Source organism: Ovis aries, chromosome 1 (assembly GCF_016772045.2).
Source record: "Ovis aries strain OAR_USU_Benz2616 breed Rambouillet chromosome 1, ARS-UI_Ramb_v3.0, whole genome shotgun sequence".
Lineage (NCBI taxonomy): Eukaryota > Metazoa > Chordata > Mammalia > Artiodactyla > Bovidae > Ovis > Ovis aries.
In genome coordinates, this window is record NC_056054.1 from 177617564 (window position 1) to 177630085 (window position 12522).

A 12522-nucleotide genomic window follows, 5' to 3' on the forward strand; every position below is an offset into this window, starting at 1 on the left:
GATTGTTATTGAACTGAAGATATGGAGACACTGAATCCCTAGGATTAATAGAGGAGTGAGGTCATATTTATTAGTTACAACAGGTCCTCTTAAATAGAGAAAAATCTCTTTTCAAGTAAATTATTTCTAACCACTAAAAGTTGGCCCTTTTTGTAATAAATAGCATATATAGTTATAAAAGAGGGATTTTCTTTTCTTTTTGCTTTTCTTTTGAGGTTTTTTAAATTGAAGTATAGTTGATTTGTAATGTCCTATTAGTTTCAAGTGTACAACACAGTGATTCCGTTTTTGTATGTATATATACATATATGTATGTATGCATTCTTTTTCAGATTCTTTTCTTTTATAGGTTATTACAAAGTACTTAGTACTGTTCCCTGTGCTATATAGTAGGTCCTTGTTGGCTATTTTATATATAGTAGTGTGTATATATGTTAATTCCAAATTCATAATTTATCCCTCCTTCCTTCTGTCCTTTTTGGTAACCAAAGCTTATTTTCTACGTCTGTGGGTCTATTTCTGTTTTGTAAATCACTTCATTTGTACCTTTTTTTTTTTTAATATTCCACACCTAAATGATATCATGTGATATTTGTCTTTCTCTGACTTACTTCTCTTAGTATGATAATCTCTAGGGCCATCCATGATGCTGCACATGGCATTATTTCATTCTCTTTTATGACTGGGTAATATTCCATGAACATGACTTACCAACTCAGCAACAACAATATTCCTTTGTGTATATATATATCTCACATCTTTATCCACTCATCTTTCAGTGGATATTGAGGTTGCTTCCATATCTTGGCTATTATAAATAGTGCTGCAGTGAACATTGGGGTATGTTTTTGAATTATAGTTTTCTCTGGATGTATGTTTAGGAGTGGGTTTACAGGATCATATGGTAACTCCATTTTTAGTTTTTTGAGGAATTTCCATATCATCTCCATAGTGGTTACTAAAAGGGAAATTTTAACAAAGATTTCACTCATGATTAAGCATTGGTACTTGATTTTCTGCATAATTTATTTCTATATTATATTTACTGTCCAAGGGCTTAGGTGGCTGTTGATTACAAGAGCACTGGGTGGGTTCAAAATACTGATGAGGTTCCTGATGAGGGCTGTGAACTACAATGGGGCAATGCCAAACACATTCATCTGAAAAGAAAGAAAGTTCTGTGGTCAAAAGACACAGCCCACAATTTTTTTAACCATTAAGGGAAAGAAAGGTGCACCATTTTCTTTAGGTTCATTTGTTAAGCTCTGTGTCCCCTTCAGAGCTTCCTATGATATATGGAGATGGAGGAAAGGGAAAATGGAGAGGAGGAAAAAAGTCTAAATGTATTTTAAATAATTTGATTCAAAGGGAGCTACATTCTAAATCCTGAACACCAGTGTTTTAGGTCATTTAGATATTTAGACTCTCTGCTGGTGCCTTTTCAAGAGAATGCACAGTAGGTTACTGGTTTGGAAAGGTGGGTAGGAATTGGAGATCTCAAAGAGGGTAGCTTCCTAACTCACCAGGTTGTCAGGTGAAGCGTCAAAGGAAATTGAATTTTAGGAAGAGAGCCACACATCTCAGGTAGCCCATCCCAGTTTGGGCTTGCTGTCCCAGCGTAATTATTAATAGTGCTCTATTTGATTCTCAAAAGTATCCTGTGCAGAATGGCCGTCCTTGTTTCAGGTCATGCAGAATGGAGAATATCGGCGTGATGAATGGGAAGGATGAAGACAGCTCAGGGGAGAATTATGCGGGCGATTCTGCTCAAGGTTTTCCTTAAAAGGCTTCTCATGCTTTCCGAAATGCCTCGCAGACCTTTCTTCTGACGCACTTCTCAGCATCAGTTTATTTTTCTTTGGTGCAGCTTCTGACGGGGCCAGTGCATCTCGGCGCAGTCCGGATTTCTGTTAGACTCGTGGGCAGCAGTGCTGCATGCGTGTGAGATCCAAGTCTGAACAGATTGGCTGTGAATGGGGTGATAAGAATAGAGAGAAGCACATAGCAGTAGACCAAACTTCCTGTGCACCCGCCTTGGAATACTGTTTCACCATCTGAAATAGCATTCATCTTAAGGCTGGGATCGTTTATTCCCTCTGAATTAAGCAATGGTACTGGCAGCAAAAGAGACTATTTTGGGAAGGAGAGGCAGGAGGAATTTTGCCATGAATGACAGACTGGGCAGAAGTACCTTTCATGCTTTTGAGGACTGCACTGTTCATTAGCAGCTTGATTAATAGAAATTGACAACTTTCCTACAATTCCAAACATAATGAATGTCAAGGTATACACACTGTCTTCTATGAAGATTAGCAAAGACTGAGTTTAGATGCTTTGACTTAATTCACCTACGCTGCAGAAAGAGAACTTTTCCTTGGAGATTAGCCTCTAATGCAGATGCTCTTGAGAAGGGGTAAATTATAACATCTTGTTCCTATCCCCTTCCTCACTTATGCCTTCCAGTTGTTTTTGCATATTCCCATGCAGACTTCTAGATTGTTAGAGAAGTTTAAAATAAGGCAGTGAATGCTGTGCCACTACCGCCACCCCCCCCCCCCCCCAACACACACACGCTCCCTCCCCACAAAGCTGAGGTGGGTAGGACTTGGCAGCCTGGTGCCAGCTGCAGAGATAAATAAGCACCAGGACTCCTGGATGGACAGGGTGCAGAAGCTCCTGCGATGAGGTGGTTACAGCCGAGTGCCTTCCATGAGACTGAGGCCATGAGGACGGAGCTGCAGCTGGAGTCCAGAAGTTCAGGCAGTGAAAGGGAGGTGGGGCTTATAAGAACCAGTTTAATAGTCCTTTTGATCAAGTTATTGCATTTTTGGAGTGTGGAGAGTACTTAAGAAGACGGATAAAAGTCATTTCATGCTAATTTGTCATTTAATGGATGTATTTAATGAAAACAAGGGAATTATGTTGGCCTTTTCCTATTTGATTTTCCTATTTGATATTCTTCCACTAATAAAGAGTAAACTGCCTTCAGAATTTCGTCTCTACAGATTTGCTGTAAAATATTAAAAACAATAGCCCAGGGCTACTTAACATTTTTGTCTTTTGTTACTGGTAGCCAGTTTGGAAAATGTGGTAGATGTAATAACAAGAGATTTTTTTGCTATTTTATTTTTTCTTTTCGCTTTGGCAATTGAGCTAATGTGAGAGAAGATGTTGAGTTTCCTTACCCCAACAGTGCTGTCTAGGTTTATGATAAGCATTTTGTAAATTATATCCCCTTGTTCACAAACATATAGTAAATTTACTTAAAGTCAAAATCATAAATATATACTTGTTTTTTCTGGGGAGCTTGGTGCAGTGTCAGTTAGTGGTACCGTTATAGACATCAATGGCAGGTATATTGAGTTTTAAAAACAAACTGTCATTTTATAATTCAGCTGAATGATTCAAATATTTAATGATCTCAGAGTTTGAAATATATTTCTGTCTTCCTGTCTGGACCTGATATTGAATATTCTTCATCTTCCTACAACATTCTCTTTTTAAAAAAATTATTTTAATTTATTCATATGAGAAATTGGTGGGAAAGATCTTTATGTCATGACAAGACATTAAAAAGTTTTGAAAGTTTTGAAGCACTTCAAGAAAAAAAAATAAAGATCTAGTTATGCCTTTCAAATTAAACCTTTTTTTAAAGTAGCATTTTTCTTTTGTGCATCTAAATAGTAGAATGATATTTCTATAGAAAGTTAGAGAATTAATTTTAAGTGCAGATATAATACTAAGGCTACAATCTGAAAGAGCTATTGTTGAAGGTAGATAGTAGAGGGAGGCAAGGGGGTGAAGATTTCAAAAAGGAGATTATAAAAAATTTTTTTGAAGTGTTTGGAGAACTGACAAATCAAAAAAGGTCTCACTAAGTGCTAGTATGTGCTAGGATCAGCACTGGGATATACAAATAAAGAACTGAGTTTGGGAGGAACATCAGGCATTGTTAAACCAGGTTTCATCTGGATTTTATAAATGGATTCATCAATGATAAAAAAATATCACCAGCCAAGTGTCTGTGGGACCATGTGTGGTTGAATTCACCCGTGGTCCCAGCCTCTTCTCTGTGTGGAGTTGCTCCCTCCTCACAAACTCCCTGACCTTCTGTCTTCTGTGTTCCAGGAGAGACAGCGACTGGAGACCATCCTCAGTCTCTGTGCTGAGTACACAAAGCCTGACAGCCGCATGCCCCCCAGCACCACCGTGGCAGATGTGCAGAAAATCAATAAAGAGCTGGAGAAATTGCAGCTCTCCGATGAGGAGTCTGTGTTTGAAGAAGCCCTGGTGAGCCCGGACACCAGGTACAGATGCCACCAGAAAAGCGCTCTCCACGACGCGGACCTGGCAGGCTTTGGGAGCCTCAGTCAGAGCAGTGCCAGCTCCCTCCCCCCACGGGGCGCCAGGAATGAAGAACTGCTCGGGGACCTCAGGACTCCCCCGCCGCCCTCCTCTGCCTTTCTGAAAGCTTCCGGCGAGTCTGCTTACCTAAGCATCCTACCAAAGGTAAAGCCGGCCAGATACAGGGCCCGGACCTTGCATCTGCCCTGGCCTAGACATGAGGGGTCTTCCTGCTTGTTTTCCAGAATGTTTTCAGTAAAGCAGCTACTCTGGTGGCTCAGACAGTAAAGAATCTACCTGCAATGAGGGAGAACCAGGTTCCGTTCCTGGATGGGGGACGATCCCCTGGAGGAGGAAATGGCAGTCCACTCCAGTATTCTTGCCTGGGAAATTCCATGGTCAGAGGAACCTGGTGGGCTACCGTTCATAGGGGTCGCAAAGAGTCAGACACGCATGAGCGACTAACACACTAGCTAAACAAGGTGCAGCGAATTCTAGTGTTTACTATAAAGTAACAAATTTAGACTCTAGAAAATGTAGCAGTACAGAAAGAGAAAGAGAAACAGTTTGACTTCTCCCTGTCCCCTCTGGTTGCATACCTGAGAGAGAAACAGAGAGTCTTACATGCCTTCCCAATATTTCTGTGCACATGTGGCTATATAAGCATAGACACACATATACACAAGTACAGTGTTCTGCATGATGTTTTTCTCCTATTGAATGTCTTGAGCATCTTTGCATATTACTATACAGTTTTACGTCATTCTTATTAATGGTCAACTAGTATTTTATTTTTTGGAAATACTGTTTAAACTGTTACCAACATTTTACTAATAAAATCTATATGCAGCAAATATTCTGAAATATATATATTAGCACAAATTGTGCAAGTGTGTCTGTGGAGTTGGTAGGTCAAAGAGTTTGTGTATTATTCATTTTGAATAATATTTCCAAATTATACTCTCAAAGACTGTGTGTATTTCCAGGTGACTCTTGAGAAGAGTTTATCCCTGCACCTTGTTATTTATACACTTGCCAAAGTATGTATCATCAAAATTCTCAATTTGCTAAGTTAATTATGCTTTAATTTGCTTGCCAATTTAACTGGCAAGAATACTGGAGTGGGTAGCCATTCCCTTCTCCAGAGGATCTTCCGAACCCAGGGCTTGAACCAGGGTCTCCTGCATTGCAGGCAGATTCTTTACTGTCTGAGCCCCCAGGGAAGTCCCCTCCTCACTGGATCTGTATTGATCTGTATCAGTAAATCTGTTTCTGTTTGTTATGTTTATTTTTTAGGTTCCACATACAAGTGCTAGTATGCAGTATTTATCTTTCTCTTGCTGACTTATTTCACTAAGCATAATATCCTCCAGGTCCATCCATGTTGTTGCAAATAGGAAATTTTCATTATATTTTATGAACAGTATTTCATTGTCCATTTTTACCACATCCTCTTTAACCACTCATTTGTTACACTTAGGTTGCTTTCATTTCTTGGCTATTATAAATAGTGCTGCTATAAACATTGAGGTGCATGTATCTTTTCAAATTACTGTTTTTGGTTTTCTTCAGATATATACCCAGGATTGGGAGTTGCTGGATCATATGGTGGTTCTATTTTTAGTTTTTTTGAGAAAGCTCCATGCTGTTTTCCATAGTGGTTTGCCAGTTTACATTCCCACCAGTGGTGTACTAAGGTTCCCTTTGCTCCATATCCTCACCGACATATGTTGTCTGTGAACTTCTTGATGATAGCCGTTCTGACAGGTGTGAGCTGATCTCGCCATGGTTATGATCTGCATTATTCTGACGCTTGGCAACGCTGAGCATCTTTTCCTGTGCCTGTTTGCCATCTGTATGTCTTCTTCAGAAAACTGTCTATTCAGGTCTTCTGCCCTTTTTAAAACAGTTGTTTTTCTGATATTGAATTGTATGAGCTGTATATTTTGAATAGTAACTCTTTATTGGTCATATCATTTGCAAATATTTTCTCCCATTCAGCAGGTTGTCTCTTCATTTTGGTGATGGTTTCCTTTGCTGTGAAAAAGACTTTTAAGTTTAATTAAGTCCTATTTTTTTAGGGGGAGGGGGTTCTCTTGTAGGTGCTGCCTTTTCTTTTTCTCTTGCTGCCTTTAAAATTCTCTTTTTAATCTCTAGCTTTTGCCATTTTAATTATGATATGTCTCAAAGTGGGTCTCTTTTGAGTTCATCTTCTCTGAAACTACCTGTGCTTCCTGTACGAGAAATCTGTTTCCTTCTTCAGCTTTAGGAGCTTTCAGCCATAATTTCATCAAATACATTTTCAACCCCTTTCTCTTTTCACCTTCTGGGACCCCTGTAATGTGAATGTTATAACACTTGATGTTGTCTCAGAAGTCCCTTGGTTTGTTTTTCTTTTTGCTATTTATGACTGGGTGATTGCATTATTCTCTCTTCCAGATTTCTCATGTGTTTTTCTGTATCACCTAACCTGCTATTAATTCCTTCGAGTGTATTCTTCATTTCAGTTATTGTATTCTGGAGCTCTGTTTTTTTTAATATGTTTTAGTTCCTTGTTAAAATTCTTATTCTTTGTATCTTTTTTTTTTTACCCAATTCAGTTAACATTCTTATTACTAATACTTTGAACCCTTTTATCTGGTAAATTTTTATCTCTGTTTCATTAGGGTTTTCTTGAGGTCTTTCTTCCTCCTTGTTCTTTCATTTGAAACATTTTCCTCTGTATTCCCCTTATGTTTAACTTTATGAAATTTGTTGAAATAGTTACCCATCCTGATCTTGAATGGGGTATCCTTGTGTGTGAGTGCCCCTATGCGGTCTGCAAGTGCCCAGTGGCTTTGGTGGGAAAAGCTGGATCTGCAGTGAGCTAGGATCCCATCTTCTCCTGGGGTGGCAGCTGTCACTTTGGTGAGAGGTAGGGCTGGAGATGGAGGGGCTAGAGCCACAGCCAGGGGCAAGCTGTTTTCTCCCGTGTTCAGTGGCTGTCACTTCCCTATCTGGGTGTCAGCAGAGCTCAAGGTGCTGGACCAGGAGCCCTGAGGGTCGAGTCCAGGCGGGTTCCTTTTCTTCTAAATGTGCACTCCCTCCCCCGAATACAGCACCTCTGTCCTGGTGGGGAGCTGCTCAGGAGCAAGAGAAGCTAGATCAGGCACTTGTTGCAGACAGGAGCAGTTATGGGAAACCAGCCAGACTCTCCACACTGTTTTCAGTCTGCTTCCTCCTCCTTGTTCCCTAGAGCAGGCAGGCATGTGCGCCCGCTCTTCGTGAGCAGAGTCTCGGCTTCTTAAGCCCTCCTGTAGTCCCACAGTTTTCAAACCAGCTAAGGGGACTTGTCTTCTCTGGGTTGGACTCTACGGCCGGTGTGCCCTAACTTCACAGGGGTGATCTCTGAGCCCGTCATATCCCGCTCCTCCTCTGTGTCCTGCTTGGGGCATGGGTCCTGCTTGCTTTCATCTCTTCTATGCCTGCCCGATTCCATGTGGGTCTTTACATCCTTGCTTGTAGCAGAGCCTTTCCTCCAGACTCCTGTTTGTGTCCAGCTAGAGTTGCTATACATCCAGACGTATCTTTGATGTGTTCGTCAGGATGGTGAGCTCGGCGTCCTCCTACTCTACCATCTTGATCTCCCTTGTCTTGTCACTGATTTTTTAAAAAATTCTTTGTTTCAGTACTAGGAGCTATTGTGGTGGTAAGGACATGAGTCTTTTATCATGAGTTGTCTTCCTCTTGACATTATTAATGACTGTGTCAGATATATTGGACATTTATCAGTTCAGTTCAGTCGCTGAGTTGTGTCTGACCCTTTGCAACCCCATGGACTGCAACATGCCAGGCTCCCCTGTAAACTCCTGAGCTTGCTCAAAAACTCATGTCCATCGAATTGGTGATGCCATCCAACCATCTCATCCTCTGTCATCCCCTTCTCCTGAAAAGGTTGTGTAGACAGTTTCTATTTGTCCTCCTTGCTTTCCTAGAGTATCTCCTATTATTTACATCTTGCCTAAGTATGATGGTGGGCTTCCCTGCTGGCTCAGATGGTAAAGAATCTGCGTGCAATGCAGGAGACCCAGGTTCCATCCCTGGGTCAGGAAGATCCCCTGGAGAAGGAAACGGCAACTCACTCCAGTATTCTTGCCTGGAGAATCCCATGGACAGAAGAACCTGGTGGGCTACAGTCCATGGGGTCGCAAAGAGCCAGACATGACTGAGCGAGTAACACACATAAGTATGGCACATTCATCAAAATTGATGAACTAATTTGGATATACAATATTGACTAAAGACCGTAGTTTACACTAAGGATGTCTTTTCATATTGTATGCTTCCCTGATAACTCAGATGGTAAAGAATCCACCTGCAATTCAGGAAACTTGGGTTCAATCCCTAGGTCCCTGGAGAAGGAAATGGCTACCCACTCCAGTATTTTTGCCTGGAGAATATTATGGACAGAAGAGCCTGGCGGACTACAGTTCATGGGGTTGCAAAGAGTCAGACATGACTGAGCGACTAAGCATACACACACTTCATATTGTATGGTTCTATTGGTTTTGACAAGTGCGATGTGTAATATGTCCATCGTTGCTGTCTCATACATAATTTCATCACCCTAAGACTCTCCTGGATCCAGCCTATTCATGTCTCTTCCCCGCTCTCATGAAACCTTGTGAGCCATCATTCTTTTTATTGTCTCTATAGTTTTGCCTTTCCCAGTGCAACAAAACTTTTTGACTGAATGTTTCTAGTCAGAAATCTACCTACCTATAGAGTTCGCCCATGTATTCATCAGGACTCTGCACTGTTCAACCCTTCTTTCTTCTAATGACTAGAAGAGTAATTCTCAAAGGAGAGTAATTCTGAATAGGACTTCTGTCTCTCCTGCCAGAAAGTTGCAATGGTTAGAAACTAGGATGTGGGGTAGAAATCAAACATTATTGGTGTTCAGGCAAAGTAAATGAGCATCATTTGAACATCCGAGCTATTGTCATCAAACATGGGGCTTCCTGTACTTTTTATCTTAAATCCTTTCACTCTTTTCCTTCAGGTATCTGCCAAACTTTTGTTAAAACAGTGAGCTGTGTGCTCTGAGGACTAACTTTTGGGAAACCAGTTTCCCCCTGAAGGGCTTCCCAGGTAGCACTAGTGGTAAAGAATCTGCCTGCCCATGCAGGAGACTCAAGAGACCTGGATTCGATCCCTGGGTTGGGAAGAGTCTCTGGAAGAGGGCGTGACAACCCACTCCAGTATTCTTGTCTGGAGAATCCCATGGACAGGGAAGCCTGGCGGGCTTCAGTCCATGGGGCAACAAAGAGTCTGACGCAACTGAGTGTCTAAGCACACACACACACTGCTTCCTCCTGAAGAGGGCCGTGACAAGAAAACTTGGATATAAATGAGCAGATTTTGACAGATGTTTTTCATTGCCCCAGTACACTTCTGGGAAATAGGAGGACTTTGAAGCTTGGAACATCTTCCTTGCAGCACACAGCGGAACATTGTGTCTCCTTTAGAGACAGGAAGCATCAAGGGAACCTCTGGGTACCACACAGCAGCATAGACAGAGTGCAGCTGAGAGGCAATGGGTTGGTTCCAGAGAATGGATTTTTCATTTTTGATTCTCTGAAGACAGACATGTGTTACCTTGAGGCAAGAGATAGAAGAATCTTTAAAAAAAGAAAAAGTCTTGTTTTTTTTTTTTGTTTTAAATGCTCTTGCTCTTTGAGTGTTTTTGGATTATTTACTTAACAAAGCACAGTATTTGTTATTATCGATCTGAGGAGTAATGGAGAAGAATGTGAAAAACACAAAGATTTTAATGACATTTAGAAAGCCTGAAGTTCACCATTTTTGACTTTGCTTTTATCTAACACTTAAAGATGCAGATGACCTTGGAAACATGCTCTTTTTAATTGGCTTTATGAATCTGTCTACCACCACCTGAGGTGAAAGCTGAAAACAGCTCACTCTTTTTTTTTCCTTGCAGTTTTATTGATATATAATTGACATACAGCACTGTATAAATTTAAAGGGTACAGCCTAATGACTTACATGTTTTGCAAAACGATGGCTACAATAAATTTAGTTTATTCTATCTCCTCGTGTATTTGCCAAAAAATATTTTTTTCTCTTGTGGTGAAAACTTTTCCACTCTTTTTGAGTAATCATGTAATCATTCTGTCTACAGTGGAAACCTTTGACACTTGCAACCCTCTCTGATCTCAAGAAGTTTCTAAGTTAATCTATCTGAATTTTTTTATGGTAATGTATAAGGTTCCACTGAGAGTGAAGTGTTTTAATAAAATCATATAGAGTTAATTCCATCCACATGCACACAGAAAGGGAAGATAGGAGTAGGAACAAGACAATTTCTATTTACCATGACCCCCCTTTTTTGCATATTTCTTTTTAGAAACCTCTTGAGATCAGAGATCTGCGCGCGCACGCACACACACAGACACACACATACAAAAGGAAGGGTAGATGCAAATTGTCTTGTCCCTCCTGTCTCTCCTTTCTGTGTGTGTGCAGATGGAGTTAACGCAAAAACAATATATCTGGGTATGCACATATGTGCTTTTTTAAAAACATCACTCTCAGTGGAACCCTGTACATTACTATAAAAAAATCAGATAGATTAAAATTCCACCTTTTTCTGTCACCACAAGCTAAAGCTGTTTAGTGGCTACCACACCCTTGAGACTCTTTTGTTTTTTATTTGGATATACATGAGAGTCCAGTATCCTCATCCCTTTCTATTACAAACCAGAGTTTTAGAACGCCCCTTGAAGATTTTGCTTTTTATAAATAACAATAGCAAAAGTCAATACCTAGATAACTTTTACTGCAACAAACAGACTATCAAGTTGTCTTTTATTAGACCTATTGTGATAAATTTTCTAGAAATGTTGAGTTATACAGATACTTATAAGTGCCACTGTTACCTATCAGTATAGTTTTGCAGATTGTTCAGTTTTCCTTTTCTTTTGATGCTTTGCTTCCACCAGTGAAAGATATTTTTAAATCATGTTGGAAGTTGAAACCTAATATGAAATGTTGACCCAACAGGATACTGGCCTTCTTGAGGCTTTCCTGCTAGGATTACTCCTCAATGATTTAGGAATGCCATTCACTATTGCAGGCTTTCCTCATGCCCTAAAACTGGCCACCCAAGCATTAAGACAATGAGATTCATTGTCTGTGAAGAAAGGTCACAGGTTGTTTTATTAGTTGATAAGATACTGGATTTAAGATGACAGTTTAAAATCTAAATATCAGCAAACAAATAAACAGAGGGCTTGAAAGGCCTTCTAACCTTTGCTCTAGTCAACCTGAGATGTGTAACTTTTCAATGGTTAAATTTTGAGAAGCAGCAAAGTAGGGTTAAAAATAAAGAATATTAATAAAGAATAAAGAAACAGACATGATGCCTGTCTTTTTACAGTAATGTTTAGGATTGTTAAGTACGTTAAATGAATTTAGAGACACAAAACGTTAATGATGTCTTTGGTTAATTTTTTTTTTTTCTCTTTGGTTAATTTGAATGTTATTTTCAGTGGTTAATGAGTACTCTTCAGCAATTTATGCATTATAACTTGGCTGCTGTTTCCAATTTCCAGTTGTGAAACTATGTAATCATTGATTTACTGGTGCAAAGAAATTGCTTCTTTTTCAAAGACAGATAAAATTAAATAAATAATGCCTATATTGGCATCCCTTGCCTTATAGAAAGACTGGTCTCCACCAGGGGATATCCAAAATAACTAACTTGAAATTCTTGGAAAAATAAGCTATTTTCTTTTTTTTTCTTATTTTTTATTTTTACTTTATTTTGCTTTACAATACTGTATTGGTTTTGCCATACATTGACATGAATCAGCCACGGTGTACATGAGTTCCCAATCCTGAACCCCCCTCCCACCTCCCACCCCATATCATCTCTCTGGATCATCCTTGTACACCAGCCCCAAGCATCCTGTATCCTGTATAGAACATAGACTGGTGATTCGTTTCTTACATGATAGTATACATGTTTCAATGCCATTCTCCCAAATTATCCCACCCTCTCCCTCTCCCACAGAGTCCAAAAGTCTGTTCTAAACATCTGTGTCTCTTTTGCTGTCTCACATACAGGGTTATCATTACCATCTTTCTAAATTCCATATATATGTGTTAGTATACTGT

The 12522-nt window shown here is 39.9% G+C and overlaps 1 protein-coding gene across 17 annotated transcripts in view; it reads left to right on the top strand.

The window, feature by feature from the left end:
- Positions 1-12522, top strand: part of PHLDB2 (pleckstrin homology like domain family B member 2) — a 241618-nt gene that overhangs the window by 166666 nt on the left and 62430 nt on the right. For all 17 annotated transcript variants that reach the window (XM_060417562.1, XM_060417575.1, XM_060417585.1 and 14 more), the window contains one exon: positions 4129-4509. In XM_060417562.1, the coding sequence (XP_060273545.1) occupies positions 4129-4509 (381 nt within the window). The remainder of the gene's footprint in view (positions 1-4128; positions 4510-12522) is intronic.